Raw genomic sequence first — 24,771 nt, 5'->3', positions numbered from 1 at the left:
AATGATATCCCGACTTGGAAAGATGTGGAAAGCGTATGGGCTCACCAAGAAAAGGCTCCCCGTTCAACTTTTTCATACCTCATACAGCTGGAAAATGAAAAGGGTTTTTACGCTATTTCATAAGAAGACATGTTAATGAAGTTACCAGGTGAAATGTCTATGGATTTTTGTGCGATAAGACTATAGAAGTGGGTGTTGATAAACTGTCATCCTCGTAAATTAGATTATTTGTGGAAAGCATGTAGTAAGTAGTGATGCACTTTGAACACGAGAAGCCTTTTGCAATGGTTATCTGATAGCGTGAGAATGGACGTGGCGACATGGGCTGTAACGATGTGGTGAGGCTTTAATATGGTTTTAATACAATGTATTAAACTATGATGTTCAGTAGCACTGTTCATAATTTGTCTTGTCTAAATCATATATTCAGAAACAAAATCATTTCTCAAAGTGAGCCACACGTACAGATCGTAGTGCCACCTGGTAGGCAACAAAACGACATTGGTATTTTCCGTTGCGAACTTTTAACTTTCATCATTAACTCATCTTTTATTTAAAGTAAAATACTTCAAAAATATTGAAGTTCATATCTGTATTAAATCAACAATTAAAACAGGTTTATTAAAAAAATTTAACAATTATAATATATATTACTCGAACTATTTTCAAATGAACACACAGCATTTATATAATTCAAAATGAATACAGATGGCAAATCTAAATCAAGACTTAGTGACGTTTCGCATAGTTTCTCTCACCAAACATGACTATCAACAGCAGCCTTAGTTTTTTATTTTACTTAAGTACATAAATGTCTATCTTCAAAGACGTTTATTTGGCTTGTTTTGAAATTCGCGCAAAGCTACATGAGGGCTATCTGCGCTAGCCGTCCCTAATTTAGCAGTGTAAGACTAGAGGCAGCCATCACCACTCACCGCTAACTCTTGAGCTACTCTTTTACCATCGAATAGTGGGATTGACCGTCACATTATAACGCCCCCACGGCTGAAAGGGTGAGCATGTTTGGTGTGATGGGGATTCGAATCAGCGACCTTCAGATTACGAGTCGAGTGCCCTAACCACCTGACCATGCCGGTCCACATCTATTTGGAATAGCTAAGTTTCCAACGATTCCTCTGCAAGGTATAATGGCGTTCGTATTTAAATATGTTCTATATGTTTATTTGTGTTAAAGTTTTCTTCAGTTTAAATGTCTTGTTTCTCTTATATTCTATCGGTCTGAAAAGATTCTGTAGTGTTGTATGTAGAATCGACATGAATATATTTACTTAACATCGTCGTTGTTGTTTTTTCTCTTCATGGTAAAGTGGAACAAGAAACTCGTTTCCACGTGATTCTCAAGAGGAATAAATTAGCTCTTTTTAGCTTGTTTCGAGTTTTTCTATAAAATCAAACTTGAATGTCAAACTGGGTCAGAATAGTACGACCAAGATCAAACATTCTAAATTTAATACATATTTTTTGAAACTCATGTAGTGCGACACGAATGACGTGGTATTTATCAGCACGAACCATAAAGAAGCCAGTTTATTTTTCCATGCACTTACTCTTTTTTGAATGTGCCACGGTTTCGTGCTAGCACCAAGATCACAAGCAGTCATCAACAAACTTCGCAACGCTTCCCTTTGGTCCTCAACGTCCCAGTTGTATTCAGCATTGTCAACAAGAGAAAAGAACTTCCCGCGTAACCTAGATAACATAAATGCTTCCATGTAATCTTCTTACTGGCTATATCAGTATTATAATTACACCCACTCAAGCCCTGTTTGTTTGTTTTTTGTTGTTGTTGCCTGTAAAACTAGTAAAATTTTCTTGTTTCTTATAACATATACATACACATTAAAATATCAGCTAAGAAGCAATCTGTTTAAGCTGAAATCTTTTACTGTGATAATGATATTACATTAATGTTCACGAAAAGTAATTTTCATGTTTTACTAAAGTAAAAATAAACCCGGTTTTAATCTGTGTGTGTTTTAAGAGAAAGAGTTAATGTGCAATAGAAAGGACTAGACTCATTATAATAGAACAAAAGTGTTAACTGTACGAACACATTAAAACACCTCTTCGTGCAAGGACGGTTCTCGTTGTACAATTTCACTGAATCAAACAGTTATGAATTTACAAAATTGCATAACTGTTCTGTAAGTTACTGGCGAAATATGAAAATAAATGGAGAAGCCTCGCTCATTGAACGTATAATTACACAGAACAGTTTACCAACGTTTACGTACGTTACGTCAGACAAATTTAAGGCTGACAGTATTTAACCAAAACCTAAAATATCTTCAACAATGCTTACGAGAAAAATATTAAGTATGTGAATATTTTTTTAAGTTTTCAGGCTGTGATGAGACTACCCAGAAAATATTTTAACGGAAGAATATCGTACTTAGTAGTAAAAGATTTGAAAGGCTTAAGACAACTCTGAAGTAGGCGTTTCTCATATTTTTAGAAGGGTAAAAGTTGTCATGCAAACAGTCCTATGGATGGTTTAAGGTCCAACGCTCACAGAGCATCCATTACACTTCAAGATCAAACCCCCGTTTAATATCATCACAGCGCTTACTACACCTCAACGGTTCAACAACAAAACAATAAGTGAACCATTATTAAACATATATAAGGCAAAAAGCTAACAAAACCTTAACTAAACATTCTTCGTTTGATTTTGGAAAGTGTCTGAATTTAGTTATCACACTTATTTATGCCAGAATTTACAATAGAACATTATTTCCCACACAAAAAAATCACCTTACTGAAAGTAGGTAGACAAATCAGTTGCCAATATAGCCTGCTTCAGGATCTTCATTACACGACTGTAATCAGTAGCCGACAAAGAAGAAAATATATTGTGGCCCTGGAAATAAAAAACGATATACGTCACATTCATAGCTATAAAGCCGTTTCAGAAATTATTAGTCGTAGTTGTGCCAGCGTTATGCAATTAAGAAAGCAGCACACAAACTTAGTAATGAAAGTAATTTTATTCATAGTTGTTTTCTTTTAGTCCTCACTAATGCTACGAAATTTTTGTATTGCTTGCAACCGAAAAATATATAAAAAAATGAACATCGGAAGTTTCCAAGAGAACAAACACTTTACATTAGCAATTTAGTTTCATTCGAAAATAATACGTGCACTTGGAAGTGACCAGAAATATTAAATTTATAAACCTTTTTTAAAACTGGCTACCAAGAAATAGATTGTTTAGTCGTAATTTTCTCGGTATCTTATATTAAGACTTATGATTCACACAGATTACGTTTTATGCGTCTTTTTTTTGTACTTAGTCTATAATAAGAATTATTAATAATGTTCCGCATGTTTTACATGGTGCGAGAATGAAGTCTTGCATATTTCAAAATTGATTTGTTGTAACGTGTATGTGTGTGTTTTCTTAAAGCAAATCCGCATCGGGCTATCTGCTGAGTCCACCAAAAGGAATCGAAACTCTGATTTTAGCGTTGTAAATCTGTAGACTTGTCGCTGTAATAGCGGGGGACTTGTTGTAACGATACTAAAATATTAATCTACGAGAAATATATTTAAAAGTATACCTATTTTTGTTCAGGTTTTATGTAATTTCAAGTTTACTGAAATTGTGCTTTTTCATTGCAGGTTTTTAGCAACGTTAATAACTACTTCGGAAAAAATTAAAAATTAATGTCACTTAGAAGATTATCAATCCAATCCAATGGGTGTGAATAAACGAAAGTTTAACAAGTTTAGAGCCGAATACCGTTATTTCAACGTTAAGCATAGAATAAACTGACATCGAAGTTCGATTTCGTTTTACATTTAAGCCACCAAGGTTAAACAATTAGTCGTCACAGTTCTAATTATTATGAATTTATACTTTAAACCGTAACATAAAATAACCTGACACATTTTGTGTGTAATTAAGTGTATTGTTAAAGTCAACAAAACATGCAAGTTTCTGGAAGTATCAGATTAATGTGCTAAGGAATGGTCAATGTTAACCAAAATAATAAATAGCAGATTCGAAACAAGCCAGATACCTCATGCCAAATGAATGTGTGTGTGTGTGTGTAATCGACTAAAAACGAGAAAATCTTTTCATTAATAGATTGATAAACTTCAAAAGCACATTAGAAATATGCGTTTCAAACTTCCACATCCCATGCGTCTTGTGCACATTAATACCAATAGTGTGTTATATTATGAAAACAGAACACCTGTATTTTCTTAGCTATATAAATGTTATTATGTGATTTCAACAAGATAGTTTTCAGACATACAACAACTCACAAATATTAATAATAATAATATATACTGTGTGTGTGTGTGTGTGTTTAGGTATAGGAAAGCCACAATAGTACAATAGGCTATCTGCTGTGTCTACTGAGAGAAATCGATCCCCTAATTTTAGTATTGTAAATCCGAAGACTTACTGTTGTCCCACTAGAGGACTCATAAGCCAATACCTCAGCCAGTTAACTTTTGAATAAAGAGCATTATATTGTTAAATCAAGTATCTGTAACAACTATTAACATTGTCCCTGTTTCCATCCGTTTCCATAGGTTAAACGAAGCTTAAGAGTTTAGAAATCGCATTCATAGGATCTATTTCACATTACAATGTTAACTCTTCATGTTACTAATTAGATATGCCTGTAATGTATCTTTATAAAAGAGATTTTTACACCATGAATTCCAACAGGTGAAACTGCATTACTGCCAAACATGCAGTTATTAAAATCACGTTTCTGAGCGATGCCACATTCAAGCATCCTAGGATATAATAACAAAATGTTAAAGGATTTATACACGGCCCGAAGGCGTCGCTGGGCATTTGTACACGGATCTCATGATCCGATTCCATTTGAAAATGCCCCGAATCCTCAGTTAGTGTTTTGAAAAATAAGAATGGAAAACCATAATCAATATATTATAGTGGAACGCCAAAAATTTCAACGCCTACGGGCCCGACTCGCTATCTTTTAAACACCTAAACGCCTGTGTTATAATATCGTACAAAGACTTCTTTAGATTGCTAAAGTACATCTGACACAGCTACAGCGTATCAGCAGCACACTCCAGTAAAATTACATAGTGACAATACAGATTATACAATTTCAAGACGAAATCGATAGTTAAGTTTATCGTCAAGAAACAAGAATACTATGTGTCTCATACAAACAGGTGAAAAAAGTATTAATATTTAAAAACGCCAAATTTTCCGTGCAAGTAATTTTTTTCCTAAAATATAACACATTTGACTACTTTAATAAATCACAATTAATGGAAGCAAGTTCAAACAAATCTAGATGCGGATTAACAATGGCGCCAGGTCCACACACGAAAGGCTTTACATTTTCACCGACAATATGTATAGTTGAAGAATGTAATTAGGCCTATGAAACTGACAAACATATTTTCAAATTTTATGTGGTCACCATTTTTTTGAATATTTTAAATTATTGAATCATTGTTTGCTGTTGTTGTAATTAACGAGGATAATATACCATATCGGGCTATCTGCTGTGTCCACTCCAAGGGGAATCGAACACCTGATTTAGCGTTGTAAATCCGTAGTCTTACCACTGGGACTAACAGAAGCAGATGCGACTTGGTCAAAACTTTTTACACTTGGATGGTTGTTTTAGATAGTAACCTACAGGGAGTATGCTCATCCACAGGTATTCAAACCAGCGACCCGCATATTGGAAGTTGAGCGCCCTAATCCACATACCTGCTAGGCCCAGCCACTTTCCACCTTATCCGAATAAATGGAATAATAAATAATTATGTTATGGAGGAATGAGGTGATGGAAATCATTTTGATGTCAGGCTCCCACAATAAGTTAACTAGGATAAGGGAGTCAATAATAATTTGAGTCCTATAATATAGGAGTCAAATTATTTTCACAATCAAAGTTACAATGTTTTCAAAATTACATATTTAAGAAGCATTTGAGAACTTTCGGAAGAACGATCTTTCTCTTTTAGGGTAACATTGGGCTTCTCGTTATGCAAATTATATATTTTTTCGTCCTATGTGATTTGTTAGTATTCATCAAACTCGGAACGGTAACTTTTCATCATCATAATACACAAGTTTAAAAAGAATAGAAATATGAAGATGCATATGGTTTATGAATATTTAAATTCACAAGAAATTTGGACTAGAATCGTAAACGTACTTTACTTGAGAGAATCATTACAGCATGGTTAAAATGATGTTGTTCCATTGTGGCCTTGCTTCCATAGAGCAGAGCAAGAGCGGAACCACTTCTGTAACGAAAATAAAGATTTTTGATAAAATTACATACGCTAAAAATACCTCTTCGCTGCTATAACAAATGATTAAAATATAATATACATAAAAAATAAATGATAACTCTTGAACACTTGTCCCCTTCTTTCTCTTTCCCTCTCTGCCTGTCTTTACGTTAAAATAATCTGTCGTAGGTATTCGCAAACCTTTCATGTGTTTAATTGTAACAAGGTATTTTTGATCATTCATATATTTTTTTACAAATGTGATAATATACTTATATTTTTAATACAACAAATGATTAAAAACTTCCCCATACGACAACTTCCAGTAGATACAGAACAGTCAATCACCATCGTAAAATAAATATTTTGGTGTTAAATGAAATGTTGTAACGCAAGTAATAATAATAGTTTTAAATTGCATTATTAACATTCCTTTTACTCAATAAGAAATGTCTTTTGCAACACATTTAACTTATGTAATTTGAATTTGGTTGGAATCCAAATATGTTTAGTTGACACATGAGTCTAATGTATTTTTTTCACAAGTGTTGTTATTAACATTTTTAACATAGAAGAAAAGCATTAAACATTATAACTGGACATTATAATTTTTAGCCAGGGTGGCGGCTTGTGCGAACAGTTTTTGATCTGGCCTGTTTACACTGAGGTTCATTTATCGCCGTCCTTAGTTTTGAACTTCTAACGAAACGGGAAGACATCCAGCAATGAATATCCGCGCCAGCACAAGGGCTTAATCCGGCTCTTTGAACCAAATAACCAGATTCACTGTCACTTTTATAACACATCAAGAATTACGGTATTGTCCTTTGTTACGCCTGCTTGAGTGAATCGAACTGTTATTAATAACTATAACTCAGACCTATTAGAACTTCCACGATCCACTTTTGAAATTTTTATCTCAGTCTCCGAGATTTCCACATGCAACTTGTTACCAATTGCACTTCATTTACATTCTTTCTGATTTGTGAAGTGGAGAAGTGTCTTATAAGCCACTCATAAAAACTTCAATAATACAAAATATATAGAATTATCAAAGTTGAGTTTGAAATACTCACCAATTAACCTATCACAATACAACGAATTTCTGTGTATTTGAAGAGGAAGTTCGAAATAAAAAGTTTTATTCTTGTGGTTTAAGTTTATCGAACATAACTCGCATGTTAATGTGATAACCAAATTTGTAACACGAAAACTAACAACATACTCGAAATACTTTTGTTAGAACGATAATCTTTTCGTTGTTAAAAATCAAATATATCCACTCACTTCTCTTGAAAGGCGTTATTTGTGCCCCGGTGATCAAGATCATGACAGAGACAACCAGTGAACATTCCAAAAATCTCCAGGTCCGTGAGAATGGATTTCATACCACAGTGCTGTAAACGAGAGTAGGAAAATAAAATAAGTAATAACTTGTGTACTAAACTGATTACTTAAATAGTAAAACAGTGTCTAACAACAATCTAATATAATGGAATGAAAGAATACTTTTGACAATTCATCATATGTCAAGAAGATTGTCACCGTTTACTGGGCGTCAAAACTACAAGCAATTTAGACAATGTGTGATGAAAATAATATTTTTTGTTATTTAAAATGACATCAGTTACTTATTCCAATAAAAAAAAACTTCAAGTAATGGACTTATAAAGTGCACTTTATAAGGTGCACTGAATGGATTAGAAGGTCCTTGCTTTCACAATGTGACAATCTAAACATTTAAAATAAAAAAATATTTAGAAGTAGTGCTGGATTGATATCACCAAATCTCGCCCCCCCCCCAAAAAAAAAGAAATGAGAGAAGTTTCACAACTACAGAAGCTAACTGTAAACAGATCTTGACATCAAAATATACCATTAGCCTTTTATCAAGCAAATTTCTCAATTAATTTGTTGCTGTTGTTCCAATAGTACATGGAGGACTAGTTTTATGGTTAAACAAACTAGTGTGCATTTAGTTTTACCCCCGTGGATGACCAAAATTCATTTCTGAATTACTTCTCTCCTGGGAATGTTCGTTCACTGTGCATTTTACCGAAATTACACGTTCTGGTGAAGATAGAAAAATTAACAAAGAAAATATTTATTATCCTGAAACATTCATCCAAGACGTATAATGCTAATATTAAAAGTCAAAAAACATTTTTATAAACATATAATTTTGTTTTGAGGGAACATTAATCGCATTTTTTCTAATAATTTGCTTTAACAATTTTGCAGTTTGTTATTTCAAGACGAATTGAATTAGTGTTAGATTAAACAAGGTAAGTTGATAAAGAGTTTCGATGTTGTTCATGTTGAAATATTCTGGGCATAACTTGTACTGGTGAAAATAATGTTCACACCGAACTACACAAGTTATTTTGTACCAAATATAATGTACAAACAAAGTATTTTATAACTAATTCAGCACATTGATAAAATTACCAGTGTCGATCATGTCACCTACACAAGATACGGTACATTGTTTTCTCACCTTATATTTTCCCCCCCCAGTTCATTTGAACCTGAGGCCTGCCTATCTCATGGGTTCAAGTAACTACAATCAGAAATAGCTTGAAACTGAGTTAAACAATAATTTTAATTTTAAATTTAATTACATGTCGATATTTACCAAATTTATGCCGTTTGCCAACAAGATTTATACACACAGCTTTCTTTTTAATAAATATATATTTTAATATAGAGACAATCGTACAATTTATAATAACTGTTTTTATAAATAGTTACTATATATAATGATTTATACACAGAAGTTTTACAAACTTAAAAACAATTCTGATTCTTCTGTCTGATCTGGAATTGAATATCTTTATCCAGGGTGCATAAGAATCGAATTACTTTTGAGTCGATGTAAATACAATTTATTAAAAAGGAGCTTGGTAGCTCTGCGTTCTTCGTTGACCACCCATGAGGTTTTCACTGCTGAAGTTATATCTTCGTAAAAATACTAATGCCCTATGTGAATCCGTTGAAGTTAAATTGTTTGTAATGTCCGAAATTTATAAATGTTCCTGGTCAAATATCTGAAGTTCACGATTAATAAGTGTCAATCAGAGCTATTGCTTCTGAGGTTTATAGCATACTAACTGTAGCAAACCAATAATATTTATTCTCTTTTGGCACGTTGCATTGGTTACATTTATAGGCATGAGGAGAATTTCTAGAAATTTCAGCCTGCACAACAATACTGACAATATACTAGTGTTTATGTGCGCATATATTGTTGATTCTTAACTCGAGAATCCTTTACAATTTTAGTGAACATGCGGAAATTTCGCAATACATATTTAACAATACAAGTTACATGCATTTTTAAAGATATATTTACCCAGAAAATATAACGATATTAAAACAGGTACACAAATCAAATCTGTCACAAAGAGCACTAACAACTGTATTGAAGGTTGTATCTCGTCAGTAATTCCGTATCAAATCCAGTTTTTAGTTCTCCTCGTCTTACGAACGATATTTATGTTATTAAAGAAAGGAAAACTAACGTACAAATAAGGAAGATACGAATCAATTAGTTCGACTATTTGTATAAACAAAATTTTAGAAAACATAATTTCTAATAGGTTCTCCACAAATTGCTTCAGAAATTTTCGACAAACAACAGATCATTTAGTTAAATTATTGTCACTATAATATAGTTTTAATCAAGAAAAATGCAGTGGCACCTGTATTCCACATTGTATAACAAAATATCTTGAGATATAAAATGAAACAAATGGATTTACCGGCAAATGTTATTCGCTGATTGTTTAAGTTTTTTTTAGTCATTAGAAGATGCCGTATGTACATGGAGGGCACCTACTCGGAGTATTTCCCTCCTGATGCGGGTTGTCCCCAGGGAAGGATAGTTAGTCCTATCGGTTTCATCATGTAAGCTATACGCCATTAAATGATCCAACCTTCTGCCTAACCTCACAATTCGCAGACGATGTTGAAGAGTTGCACGCCCTCTTCATTGGAACTACAAACGTATTGTTGAAGGATCCAGTTCAAAATTTATTGTAAAAAAAATCATATCACTCAAATCAGGAACAAAATATGACATTAAACAAACTATACCAAGAGATTTATTGGTGAAAAACAGAGAAGCCACACCAGAAAATATCATTAAAATTTATATACAATACATACGACCGACCAGTAGTAAAGTCCTACTTGGACTTAGTGTAGTACCAACACGTATTAACAAATTACAGTAATATAAAACACAGTGATCACACCACAATATCAATTAACCACATCATAAAAGTTAAAAGTTCTGTATAAATACGCAGATATAAAACCAATACATATTTTGATGAAAACTATACAGATACGGTTCACTATCCTCAATAGATCGCTAAATCATACATGTTGATGATAGTTCTATCTCTTCCACTCAGATTTTACCGCAAGAAAACATCTACGTGCACTAGATCATAAAATATTACTAGAATTAGGTAAAAGTACGTGAAATATACGTCTGGTAAATATTAAGTGAAAAAGTACCTTTTTATTATGGAACTGCTTGTCAGTGTAAACGATCAAAAGAAAAGTACTGAAACGGCATTAAAAGCTACAAGCGTTCTATTCATAGACATGATCCTGAATAAGAAGTAGAATTTATGTTTTACTTAGTGTTTCAGCCCTGATTTCGTGATTATAGCATTTGATAATATACATTAGTAAAGGAGATAGTAAGATGTCTGAATGAAACCTGACCCTCTCAGGTTTTGCGATACGTGCTTTATTGATCTGGGTATATCAAACAAACAACAAATAGCATCCGTTGAGGAAGACAACTGCAAATCACTAAAGTATAGTTTCCCCTAAAAGACGCAATGGCTTCAAGAGTATGTGTGCCAATTATCTTCTATATTTCCGTTTTCTATATAAATCATAAGTAAATTGTGTTAGAATTTAATATAAAAATTCCCGAAATATAATATAGACATTCAGTTCATTACGGAAAGAAGTACCGTATTTATAATAATTATAATTTGTTAAGGGAGAACAATACATTATATACGATTTATTCACCATATTCGACACGAAGTATACATAATACGATTGAACATAATTAAAATGCAAGACATTTTTTATACTGATCTTGAGCTGGTTCGTTATCAAACACGAACAAGTCAAAAAATGGCTAATATGTTCACCATCTGAAGTATTTGGCAATTCATTGTTTTCGGTAAATGTAGATAATGAAAATATTTCAGTCATCAACACAATCATCATTAACCAGTTTTAGTAAAATAGTTTTATTTTTATTTAGAGGAAAGACAGAATACGGATTTAAGTTAAATTTAAGATGAGTAAATGGGTAAGTAGTTTCTGTTCCCACATGCGTCGAGTCCTAAAGTACAAAGTTTTAGCTGTGTTTAAGGTAGGAGTTTGACACAGTTCCCGTTTCTTCTGGGTTGACAGAGAACTGGGAATAATTACAGTTAATTTAAGAAGAATGAAAAAAAAAAAACGTCGGTGAAAAGTATACCGAGGGCGGGTTTCACTCAAAAACGCGAATACCATAAATTGTTTGTTTGTTTTGGAATTTCGCACAAAGCTACTCGAGGGTTATCTGTGCTAACCGTCCCTAATTTAGCAGTGTAAGACTAGAGGGAAGGCAGCTAGTCATCACCACCCACCGCCAACTCTTGGGCTACTCTTTTTACCAACGAAAAGTGGGATTGACCTAACTTTATAACGCCCCCACGGCTGGAAGGGCGAGCATGTTTGGCGCGACGCGGGTACGAACCCGCGACCCTCGTATTACGAGTCGCGCGCCTTACGCACTTGGCTATGCCGGGCCGATACCATAAATAAATATTTAATGTGGTCACAATAGAACAAACAGGATATGTTGAGCTACACATTATTTTATTAGTTGAAGTTGACAGAGTCATTAGAAACATTAACGTACACAGTGTGTTGGACATAAGCTGAACACGAATCAAGTTTTAATTCCTAAACCAGAACAAAAAGAGTTTCTTCTCATTTCTCAAAAATACCCTCGATTTAAAATTTCAGGACGTACTTATAAAATGACGTGCAATGAATGCTTGTTTTTTGTTAAGCGCAAAACCATAAAATGGATTATTCATGCTTCGCCCACTCGCAGGTATTAAAACTTTTATTTTTTTGGTTCATCTTGGAGAATGATGGTAAGTAAAACAAAATAAACGGCTTAGTTAACTAATAAATTAATATTTGCTGTACAATTATTATCAATGCTATGTATGTAACTAAGTTTGTCGCCAATAGTTATTTCATTCAAGTCGCATGCTCAATGATTTTCCCATGCCCAAGGTTTTGTTTTTGTTTTTATTTCCGTGTTAGTAACGACATGAAAACTAGATTAAATGTTTCTTGTCATCACCAGCCGTATAAGCATCATTACTTACCCTAATGTTACGTGACGCTAAACACTCTTTAATTAGGAGGATTTCAGAAAATTAGCAAGTTTACGCTTTAAAATTGGCAATGAATAATGAATAACTGCCTACTCATGTGACTCTTTTGAAAACTTGAGCTAGAAACTGCTAATAGAGTTTGCTAAACTTAACCAATACTTGTGTATCTGCACGTCCTTTCACCCTACAGCTTTGTTGCTATGAGACAGCCGTCTTTAATTCTAGCAGCAAAAAACAGTATACCCTTTCTCTTAGATGAAGTTGTAGTAACAATTTCAGACGAAATTGCGTAGTCGTGTGCAAAAAGTTTGGTCACAATCGAACAGTTTTTGTTGAATAACTTTGCACATGTGGCTGATATTTAGGCCAAATCTGAAACCTAATTCTAAGTTATAATGATCTAGCAGTGTACTAAATTAGAAAAAATACGAATGTTAAGTGCGTCTTTGTATCAAATAAACTTTCCATACTTTCAGAAGGAAGATATTGAATTAAAATTGGGCATTTTATATACTGTGTATTTTTTAATGGATTGCCTTTAAATCTGATATGTGAAGTAAGAGTCAAGTGGAGAATATCCACTGGAAATAGGTGTTCGTTTAAACTACCACAGTCTAAGCTACAGAAAGTGGAGAGTTGCTAAACGATCACTTTTCTTAATAACATACACTATGTCCTGCAGGTTGTTTTACCGGCACGACACACTATCTTAAATCTTGATTTGTTTTTAGTTGTTCCAGTTTAGAGACGAATAATCTTTAAACTGGAATTCTAGAATCATATTAATTACATAAAAAAAATATTATCCGAAATAATTATAATGGAATTTTGTCAATGATATTCTTGTACAGTAAATTTCGCCATGCTTTTCTCGTCCAAGTTAGCTTGACACATTCGAGGATAAACAGAAACTTGTTTTCAAAGTTATGTGAAGGCCTTTACGTAGTAGTCTGTAGCCATATCAATACATCATACATAAACACGACAGTTTAACTCACTGCTCCTCATGTATTATAATCCTAATGCTATAATTTATTTTCTATTTTCATATAAAGCAATATTGCATTCTTATAAGTTTAAATAGCGGAACTATTGAAGTTTATTGTTTAATCGTTGGCATAACATACAAATATGCACGCACTTCTCATATATTACGAAGTATTTTCTTCCTTTATTTAATGTTTGTGCAGCTTATGTTGTCCAAAACAAAATTAAGTAGGGGCGCAGAAAAAACGATCTGAAGAAACCACTATCCAATATACAACCAAAACACAAGTATAATTAAACTGTGGATAGACAATTCAATTTTTTCCTCTCCTTTATGAACTACTTTCACAGTGATTTTGTAACTTCAACAGGTTACTCCTCAGAGTGTACTTTTATTAAGAGTTTGTAGCAAAAATAGTGAAATACCCTTTTTCAGTTAAATATAAATAACCTAAATTAAATAATGTCCGAAAATGTAATACAGAAAATGCATCATCATTTCTGTCTTTGTATAAGGCTTTAAAGACTAAAATATGTAGTCGGACGTGTAAAAAATGTTCAGGCAAATAAAAGAAATTAACCCAACCACAGAGTTTCAGATCATTAATCAAATAAATCCTTATGAAGATGAACGTGTCTGAGAAGCACATTAGGCAGTTAATGCTTTATGAGCTTAAAAAAGGCAATAGCGCAGCAGAAACTACACGAAATATTCAAGGTGTTTATGGTGCAGTCTATCTCAATGAAAATTGGTTGCTTCAGTGTTTTATGGCACAAAGCAGCAAGGCTATCTGCGCCAAACATCCGGTAAAAAAGTTAAAATTATTAAAATTCATTAAAAAGAAATTAGGGTAAAACAAAATTTAATTTTTTAGGTAAAAACATAAATTTTTGCATCCAGTCTACAACGGTAAAAGAAAAACTACAGTAATACAAGTTCTAAAGGACTTTCTGTAGCATAATTGTAGTTATAACTCGCCAGGATGACCAACAAGTAAGTTTAAAAAATAGCTTTAGTCAACTGAAGTTGGCCTTTCCGGTCCTAATTTCGAGTTAGTTGACGTTATGACCATTTTCAAAAAGTAATGTAATACAAGTTTTAAAAGACTTGTAACAAAATTTTAATTATTATAACTCGCCAGAATGACCAACGGGTAGTTCAAACAGTAGCGTTTATTTGTTTGTTTTTTAATTTTGCGCAAATCTACATGAAGGCTATTTGCGCTAGCCGTCCCTAATTTAGCAGTGTAAGACAAGAGGGAAGGCAGCTAGTCATCACTACCCATCGCCAACTCTTGGGCTACTCTTACTAACGAATAGTGGGATTGATCGTAACATTATAACGCCCCTATGGCTGAAAGGGTGAGCACGTTTGTTGCGAGCGGGATTTGAACCCGCGACTCTCGGATTACTAGTAAAACGCCTTAACTCACCTTGCCATTCCGGGCCTCAAATAGCAGCTTTAGTAACCTCAAGTTGTCCTTTCCAGTCCTGGCTTCGAGTTATTTGATGTTACGGCCATTTTCTAATTTCAAATCGAACTAAATGTACTTTGATTCTTAAAAGCGAATCACATTAAAAAAGGGTTTAATGTATAAATTTAAAAAACTAAATAGTATTAAAAAGATTAATGGCCTTTAAAAAACTAAAAACGTTATTAAGGTAGACAGTGTCACCATCACCAATAACACTGTCTGACGTCACGGATAAACCTTGGGACAGAACATATTTAAAATGTTGCCGTCGTTGAGAGTCATAACGACGCCAAGAAAATAATATGTGGCTTATTGTGACCTGAGTGTTACACAGACAACACATTGGTACATCACTCCCAGACAAAAGAAAACGATGAGTTAAAAAACTGTGACCAATACGTAGTCTAGTTAGAACAACTTCCTCTTTCCGATCCTTAAGGCAGCAAGACGGTCAAAGTCCATTATAGTGTTTTATTTGGAAAAGCTTGTTTTCATGTTGCTCACTTTAAGTCTCCAACTGGCACCTAGAGTATCGACGATACTCTGGGTATCACCTACTTCCTGGCCATCAAGGATCAAGATCGAGAGGGGGACAAAATTATATTGCCCATTGATCTTTCGACTCTTGTCCCATATGACTTTGGAACTGGTGGTAGAAGATATGCTGGTTGTGAAGTTAATCCAAGAGTCATTCTGGTTTTCAAGTCTCACCCATCGAGCTATGTGCACGGGCCTGCTAGATAGCGATGCAGTGCAAGAGTATGGGATACCTACGAAAAGTATCCCAGGCCCGTTTTTTTAGCTTTTAGTGCTGTGTGGCAGGCAGGAAAACGTGTCGAGGTTTTAGGAATACATTGAGCAGCTGCCTGGATAATATAATCAGTTATTGTTGCCACACAGTCATCTATTGATGGCTTACAGACAATGGCAGGATCAAGTTCTGCGAGAGCAGTGAAAAAAGGCCAATTTACTTGATCCAGCCTCCACCTGGGCACGTGCGTCGGGTAGCATGGACCACTACCAGTCTCTCTCAAAATTATAGGAAAAAGATCACTGCTTCGTGGGTTATTGTCAACCCTCCATAAAAAATGGGAGAATAGTGAAGAGGAGCAAACAGAGAGGACAATAGCAGTAAAGGACTGACTAGGTGCATGAAAATAAATAGAAGAACCAGTATTGAAAAGAGAAAGGTTGTGATCAGGGAGCACACGCTATACGGAGCAAAGTCTCCCATCAATATCAGCACTTCCCCAGAAGGGCTGTAACCGTTGAAGAACTAGCACAAAAACTTCATTCAACCCATTCGACAGTTCACTGTCAGCCTCAACAGCTTGGAAAGGTCCATAAGCTTGAAAAACTTGATTTAACAGAAGACAATCTTAGAGCAATAGTGGACATTTGCACTTCTCTGCACTCTCGGGAACGTAACCTACCTTTTTTGGACAGGTTAGTTACTGGAGATGAAAAATGGATAAATAAAAATGTTAAGCGCTGCAGACAATGGCTCAGTGCATGTAAACTAGCTAAAGCACAGCTAAAAATGGACCTCTATGATAGAAAAGTCTAGTTAAGCGTTTGGTGAAATATTGCTGATGTGATCCACTTTGAGTTGCTGCCACTCAGTTTTACGATTACATCAGACTTCTGTTGCCAACAGTTAGAGCGCTTGAATGTTGAATTGAAAGAAATAAGCCTGCTTTGATCAATCGTAAAGATGTTTTGTTATACCAAAATAATGCATAGCCCCATACAGCAAGAATCACATCTGCAAAGACTGAAGAGCTAGACTAGGAAAACTTCGACATCCTCCTTATTATCTAGACCTTGCCCCATCTGTGTATCATCTATTCCGAAGTTTGCAGAACTATCTTGATGGAAAAAGAGTTTGGAATACACGAAGATGTAAAAACTTCCCTTTCTACGTTCTTTTCCTCCAAACCCGAAACATTTTATAGAAGTGGCATTCAGAAGCTTGTAAATCGCTGGCAGGAAGTAATTAATAATAATAGAACATACATTATTGATTAAATAAAATTAAAAGTGTTTGAAATCCTTTCTCTTTTTCCGAAGCTAAAATCGGACATTACTTAAGGAATGACCTGATATTTTCTAAATGTGTAAGTATGTAATACACTCCATGTTTTAATTAAATATATTAGAAATGCTGCAAAATAGATAAAATTCGTCAAAGTTTGTTCATTGCCTTTTTTAAAATTTTCGCTGATATAAAGTGTATGTAAATTTATCTTTAATCTTAAATTACCACAAGTTTTACTTTTTACAAGCCATATTACGCTCTTAAAATAGCAATTACTGAAAAAGAAAGTTTGTTTTGGTAGTTTTCAGATAATCAAAATTATTAGGTTGAGGAATAATTCGTGAGCGTTTTTAAATAATTTCATTCAAGCATTACATGCAAGACTATACAATACTTCAATGCATGAACACATTACACCCAAAACATTTATTATGATACTTTATTTCATGTAATACCTAGGAATATAGTATGCATTGTTTTAAACGAAATTGCAAGAAATTAAATGCGAAAAGCAGATGGTGTCGAAAATGCTCGATTTTGTCCACTTGACATTCCATTTAATGAGCTGAAAATGAAAGCAAAAATTAAAGACATATGAAAATCAAACACACCATCTATTAGAACAAAAAATTATCTACCAAATGACATGAAATATTTTGCGAAAGCGTTTCATTTATGAATATATTTTTTTAACTTGGAAAAACGCTCACGAATTATTCCTCAACCCAATATAATAAGAACAGTTCTTCGTTTCACAATTGAAAGCGCCTTACTTAAAGAAAATTTTTTTTTTCTTTAGGTTTATTTAAATCTTTCCAGGTTTTGGGTTGCCTTTGATAAAATAATTTTATCATCCTTGAATGCTTCTTTCAATTTTTTTTTATATACTATTTGTAAGTATTAACAAATGAAATAAATATGTATGTATGGACAATGAGTCGCAACAAAAGCTATAATATTCCCTCCAGATTTACTAATCTCCGTTTAAATGTTTTGTTTTACCACGAACGTTATGCTGAGTAATGTTACCAGATAATGATCCACTAAGAGGTTTTGAAATTAAACTAAGAATTTTTTATAGCTTTAATAATCTGTTAATTCTTGTTTCTTCATTGGAAACCAAACGATATAACCCTACTTGCAACATTTATAGGGATTTAACTTTACACACTTAGGATGATTACTAAAAATTCTACATAATGATGCGAGATGATGGATTTATAAAAGATGTTATTTGCAATTTCCTTTCTGGCGAAACGCGAACACAAAAAAGGCAGAGTTTTACTCCTTCTTTCGAAAGGTATACTTAATTTCCTTGTTTGTTAAATTTAAATCCCAACAAATTTATCAATATCTTGGATATATTTTCATATTACAAAAAAATAATCTAAAATATTAAAAAAAACTTAGACAAAGTATTTCAGTAGGATGGAAGATATAAGGCATAAAGATAGATGAATAATTATATGAAAAAATGCGTGATTTTAAAAAATCAATATCAGAAAATTATGTAGGTGCAAGAAGTCATACAGGGCGACAAAATCCTCCCATAACGCGAGTGCTTTCGAAAGGTAATTTTTTCTTCTTAAGGGGCAAACTGAAAATGGAACCATTCCCTTTGACCCTAAAGAAAAACGGTCCACCTTGTGAAAGGGCTTGGGTTATAGGGTTTTTATCATTTTTGTTTCTTTAAATAAGAGTCCCAAAATATTTGAGATAAATAGGATCAGAATTTTTTATAAACTGTTAATTTAACATAAAATAATATGAGAAAAATATGATTATTAAAAAATGGATTAATATTTACTCCCATAAACAAGTGTAATAAAATACTGCTAGCAGAAAAAATATATAAATTCAATAGGTAATTAAAGCTTAAAATATTTTATAAAGTTTAAATAAAAATGAATCCTTGTAATAGGCAAATCAGATTTTGATCATATTTGATAAGTAAAGCAGGAATTACAGTTAATTTGTCAAAAAATATATTTTGTTACTGAAAAACAAAAGAGTAACAAGTATAACTTAGCTTAAGGAAATTGCTCAAGACACTTAAAACTCCAGTTTGTTATTTCAGAAATTTAATAAAGATAATATACGAGGAATTATGACAACAATTTTATTATCGGATGTTTTATAAATATTCGAATGACAAAAAGATTAACCAAAAACTGAAAGTTTAAATAAACTAAAATGCAAAAGATTAATAAAAAAATTAAATAATTTTGTTAACAAGTTTAAAGTTATATTAACAAACAAGAACGATTAAGTAATTTAAAAGTTGTATACTTGTGTACTTTCCAAGACCCATGCATGAATAAAATGAGAATAATGAATTATTGTTGGAAATAAGAAATTAATATATTCAAGATTGGAAAAGCTCTCAATATTTCAAGAAGACCAGTTGTGGGAGGTAATGAAATAAATTACTGAACATTTAAGTGACCTTTTGGACATACTTTTAATATTTTGTTTCATGTTGTCTTATTAAGAATAATTTTGAATTGTTGAAAAAATAACCAAAGAAATTAGAAGAAGCTCAAAGTGTTGTTTTTAGACGTGATAGTTTTATAATCAAATATTTAATATGACTGTGGACTTAAAGCTATGAAAAGTTTTCTTGATAGATACAGATCATTAATTCATCCCATGTTTAATAAAGATTTTAGATATATAATTTTAATTTTATTTTTTACTTCTGAGGAACAAATCTTTTACCAAATTTCTGGAACAGCAACGGCCACAAAAGTTCCGCCAATTTATGCTAACATCACTATGAGATTTTTCTAATTACAGTAATTTAATACATTACGTAATTAATTGGAAAATAATTTTATAGTTCACGTAATTTTTTTGTAAAATACTTTTACACGATTGTTTTGTAATGTGGAAAGATACTAAATATATTAACAAGTTTGTTAGGATTTTAAATTCAATAAATAAGGGGTAAAAAGTTTATCTTTGAAAGAAGTGACAAAACCTTTTCCTTTTCATATGTGTCTGTAAGTGTTTCACCAGTATAATTGACTTACGTAAATCCACAACTCACATCAATATAAAAATTTTCTAGTAATCATCCAAAATACACTGCTGGCCAAAATCTTAAGGCCAATGAACATAAAGAAAAAATATGCATTTTGCGTTGTTAGACTCAACCACTCATTTGAGTAGAGCTTCGAAAGATGAAAATAAGAAAAGAGAAAATAAAAATAATAAACTTGTTTAGCATTTAATAGCGAAAATGTCAACACAGTGAATTTAGCCTAAAGACTACCTGATCAAAAGTTTAAAACCACAGTGAAACGAAGCGTTAACCAGTAAACACGAAAGGAAATTTAGTCATTTGGAAAAAACATGGCAAAGGCTAAAAAGTTGACAGAGTTTGAACGTAGCAGAATTGTCGAGCTGCAAAAGTAAGGTCTCTCTCAACGTGCCATCGCTGGTGAGAGTAGGCGTAGTAAAATTGCTGTTGCAAATTTCTTAAAAGACCCTTCGGGATACGGAACGAGAATTTCAAGTGGTCGGCACAAGAAAATTTCGCCGGCGTTGAGCAGGAGGATTCGACGGGTTGTCCGGCAAGACACCAGCCGATCGTCGAACTAGATTAAGGCCCTTACGAACGCAGAATGCAACTCAAGAACAATAAGACAACATCTACGAAAGAAAGGCTTAAAAAACCGTAAACGACTTCAAAAGCCACGCCTCCTTCCAGACCACGAAACAGCTCGATTAAAATTTGATGAGAAGCACCAAACATGGGACGTAGAAAAGTGGATGAAGGTTTTGTTCTCTGATGAGAAAAAAATTTAACCTGGATGGTCCAGATGGCTTCCAACGGATAAGGATAAGGATATTTCACTGGAGACATTTTCTACACGACACAGTGGAGGAGGTTCCATTATGATCTGGGGTGCTTTCTCCTTTCATGAAACAATGGAGCTTCAGGTTATACAGGGGCGTCAAACAGCAGCTGGCTACATTAGCATGTTGGAGAGAGCATCCTTATTGACTGAAGGCCCTTGCTTGTGTGGAAATGACTGGATCTTTCAGCAGGACAACTCTGCAACCCACAATGCCCGCAGGACAAAGGACTTTTTCATGACGAATAACGTGATTCTTTTGGACCATCCAACGTGTTCGCCCGAACTGAACCCCATTGAAAATGTTGGGGATGGATGGCAAGGGAAGTCTATAGAAATGGACGTCAATTCCAAATAGTGCATGATCTTCGTGAAGCCATCTTCACTACTTGGAATAACATTCCAGCCAGCCTTCTGTAAACGCTTATATCGACCATGCCAAAGCGAATGTTTAAAGTTATTCGCAATGAGGACCGTGCAACTCACTACTGAGACTTCTTGTTGGGCATTTTCTACCCTGTTTAGGACTTCATTTTGGTATGGTCTTAAACTTTTGACCAGCTAGTATCATTTAGGCTAATTTCGTTGTGTTCACATTTTCACTATTAAATACGAAAAAAGATTTTTATTTTTATTTTCCCTTTTCTTATTTTCATCTTTCGAAGCTCTACTCAAATAAGTGGTTAAGTCTAACAACGCAAAATGCATATTTTTTCTTTATGTTCATTGGCCTTAAGATTTTGGCCAGCAGTGTATGTAAAATTGTTTTTCAAATCTTACGAGTTTAGTTTCCAATGAAGAAATAAGTTAAACTAATCGAAATGAAAAAACAACTTAGATCAGTGTCACTATCTGAAACAAAATATACTAAAACTTTGAAATGGCTAACAATAACTTTGTTTAAATGCTTTTTTTTGTTAGAAAAATGAGTAAACTTAGCGAGAACTTTTTTGCTGTGGTTTATTGTCCAAATATACATGTATTTAATTTACTAATATTCTTTAATGAGTGTTAATAGTAGATAAAAACAAAGATGTATTCATTCTTGATGACAAGAAACTCACTTGAAATAAAAATGTATCTCAGAACGGCTCGTGTGGGTATTAACATTTTTATTGATAAGCAAAAACAACATTTTGACCTTCCTAGGTCACATTCAGATGTATTCAAAGATAAAACTATTTTATTAGGAGGACAACCTAAAATTCATCAACTATTGAATGAAACTAAATGCACTTTTTCTAAAGAAGGTATATTTTGGCGTGCAAAAACTGCGCTTACGTAATTTATCAAAATAATAATAATAAAATGTTATTGTTCATTAATAACCCAGTTAATTACATAAGAACGTAATAGGTTTAGATAATGTAAGATTAAGGAGAAATTTTCATAATTGTCAAATTAGATGTTTCGAAAAAATCCCACTACATGCCAGCAAATACTGTAAAAAATGTATTTTGAGAAAAAAAATTAAAATTGTAAAAAGAGCCGTATCTCGTTGTTTTCCTGTCTGGGTATGTAACGTAAAATATAAAAGATTATTTTTCGAAAAATATTTTAGAAATTTATTTTGGTGCCACTAGGTATACAGAAGTGCGAGGGCAGAAGTAACTGGTTGTGTAAAGTGCATAAGAATTGTGAAACCGTGAGAACTGTCACTAAGACATGCAGAAAAGACAATATAGTAAGAGGTATGAAATTATAGTATAAATAAATTGCAGTTCTGTATTAATAAGATTGTAAGATTTTAGTTTAGAGAAAAATATATTGAAACTTTTACTAATCTTATTGATTTGTAAGCATTTTTCATTTGATTAATTTATACATTGAGTACATTATATATATATATCTTTAAAAAATGTATGCATTTAATTTAGATTATTTATATATAGTTGAAACGCACCATTATTATAAATTTTATTATAAATTCATAATAAAGTTATATTCTAAAGAATTTACCTATGAAGTCACAAAACTGGTTGAAGAAATTCATAGAAAAAAAAATACACATGTACATTTATCCGATTAGTACCAAGGAATAAATTGGACGTTTTACGACATTCAAAAGTATTGTCACTATTGTAGAATCCGAAAAAATATATTCTTGCTAAAGATTAACGATTTTGACAACATATTAAACGTACCATGAAAAGTATTTTTCCTATTAACTGAACTGTAACAGTAATATCTCAGCTAAAGATGATTAAAAAAAAACAACATGCATGACTACTAGTAATAGTAATATAAAGGAAGTTTTCTTAAATGCAGCAAGTTAAATGGAGGAATGGTAATATAATCACAAAACATTCAAGCTTTGCGAACAAACAAGGGACAAAAAATGTTTGTGCACTTTACTGTATTTTAACAGTTGGTGGTGTACTTTCAATACTATGTACCATCTAAGCTAAGCCCCTTTAGTAAGATAAATGCTTTATTTATCTTTTTACCCGTCTTCTACCTGAAATTCTGAGGAATACAAATTTCCAGACAATTCATTGAGGAGTTCCAGTACACAATGTTTTATGTTTGAAAGCTTATCGTCGATACCGTTTCGCCTCAGAACATTTGCAGTTTCTTCATCGTTTCTGTCTTTAGATATATATATATTTTTTGTAGTTCATGGTAAAAGCATCAGTCGGTTTAGTTTATTTCATCTTAATACAAATAACTGATAGCTCTAACGTACCGTGAGAATAGCAAACATCACTTGAGCAACGTTAAAAGCGTGGCGCCAGTTGTGGTATGGGACGTTCCGGTAATTCTTCCTCATAGTACATAAAAACTGGCAAAGAGACTAAGATAAAGAAAATATCCTTTTGAAAAACAATAAACGTTCTGACATATACAGCCATAAATGTTAGTGAAATGACTTAAATGACGAATATACCTAAAAGTATCTTCATGCATACGAGGTTCAAACTGTCGTTCATTAAATTCTAATCGATTTTAAAACAGTGAACTTCGAACTATAAAACTAGATTACTTATATTATATGTAATACAAAAATATGTGAAACATTTAAAAATGAGATACCAAAGTAACAAAATACATTTGACTTGCACAATTAAAGATCTGGCTTCATTTTTTTTTCTCCAATAAATTTTTATATTGGTTTTACCCGTGAAAACGGGTGAAATTTCGAGCACGAGACCGGATAACTTGTTTCTTTCAGATATTTGCCCAAAGTTACTCAGTGGCTATCTTGATTATCTGTTCCTAATTTTGAACCGATGGACAAGAGAAGAGCAATTAGAAATACTCTATAGTAGAATAGTGGAGTTTGACTCTCATTCTTATAACGCGCTCACAGCACCAAAGTGAGGGGGAAAGTTATGCTTTTAAGTATGTACTTGTTAAAAAATATAGAAAAACGTTTGGAACATTTTTTCAAAATCCAGCAAATTGGTATTCTCAAAATTAATAATTACAACAAACGTTAAAAAAATAATAAAACAGCTTGATGTAATGTGAACAACGAACATATTTCGTCGATCTGTCAGAGCTTTATGTTTATATATCACCAACATGCAAGTTGATTCTAAGTACAGGTATTAGCATTTTTAATATTTAAATACAATATTTTACTTTATACAAAACGTGTCCGTTCCATTTCGGTCCATTCAGCAAACGGTGTACGAAAAAAAAAAATCACAGGTTTCACGGTTTCATTTTTTTAGTAACTATTTGATATATCGAAAAATTAAATACGCCAT

The 24,771-nt window shown here is 32.9% G+C and overlaps 1 protein-coding gene across 8 annotated transcripts in view; it reads right to left on the bottom strand.

Annotated features, from left to right (window-relative positions):
- LOC143232748 (dual 3',5'-cyclic-AMP and -GMP phosphodiesterase 11A-like) overlaps window positions 1-24,771 on the bottom strand; it is a 116,210-nt gene that overhangs the window by 9,279 nt on the left and 82,160 nt on the right. For 7 of the 8 annotated variants that reach the window (XM_076468554.1, XM_076468548.1, XM_076468553.1 and 4 more), the window contains 5 exons: window positions 23,745-23,852; window positions 7,555-7,664; window positions 6,189-6,279; window positions 2,781-2,881; window positions 1,569-1,710 (listed from right to left, as the gene is read on the bottom strand). In XM_076468554.1, coding sequence (XP_076324669.1) covers window positions 1,569-1,710; window positions 2,781-2,881; window positions 6,189-6,279; window positions 7,555-7,664; window positions 23,745-23,852 — 552 coding nt within the window. The remainder of the gene's footprint in view (window positions 1-1,568; window positions 1,711-2,780; window positions 2,882-6,188; window positions 6,280-7,554; window positions 7,665-23,744; window positions 23,853-24,771) is intronic. The other variant, XM_076468552.1, reaches the window with a different exon arrangement.

This window comes from Tachypleus tridentatus, chromosome 11, assembly GCF_004210375.1.
Source record: "Tachypleus tridentatus isolate NWPU-2018 chromosome 11, ASM421037v1, whole genome shotgun sequence".
Lineage (NCBI taxonomy): Eukaryota > Metazoa > Arthropoda > Merostomata > Xiphosura > Limulidae > Tachypleus > Tachypleus tridentatus.
This window is presented reverse-complemented; position numbering and strand designations above follow the sequence as displayed.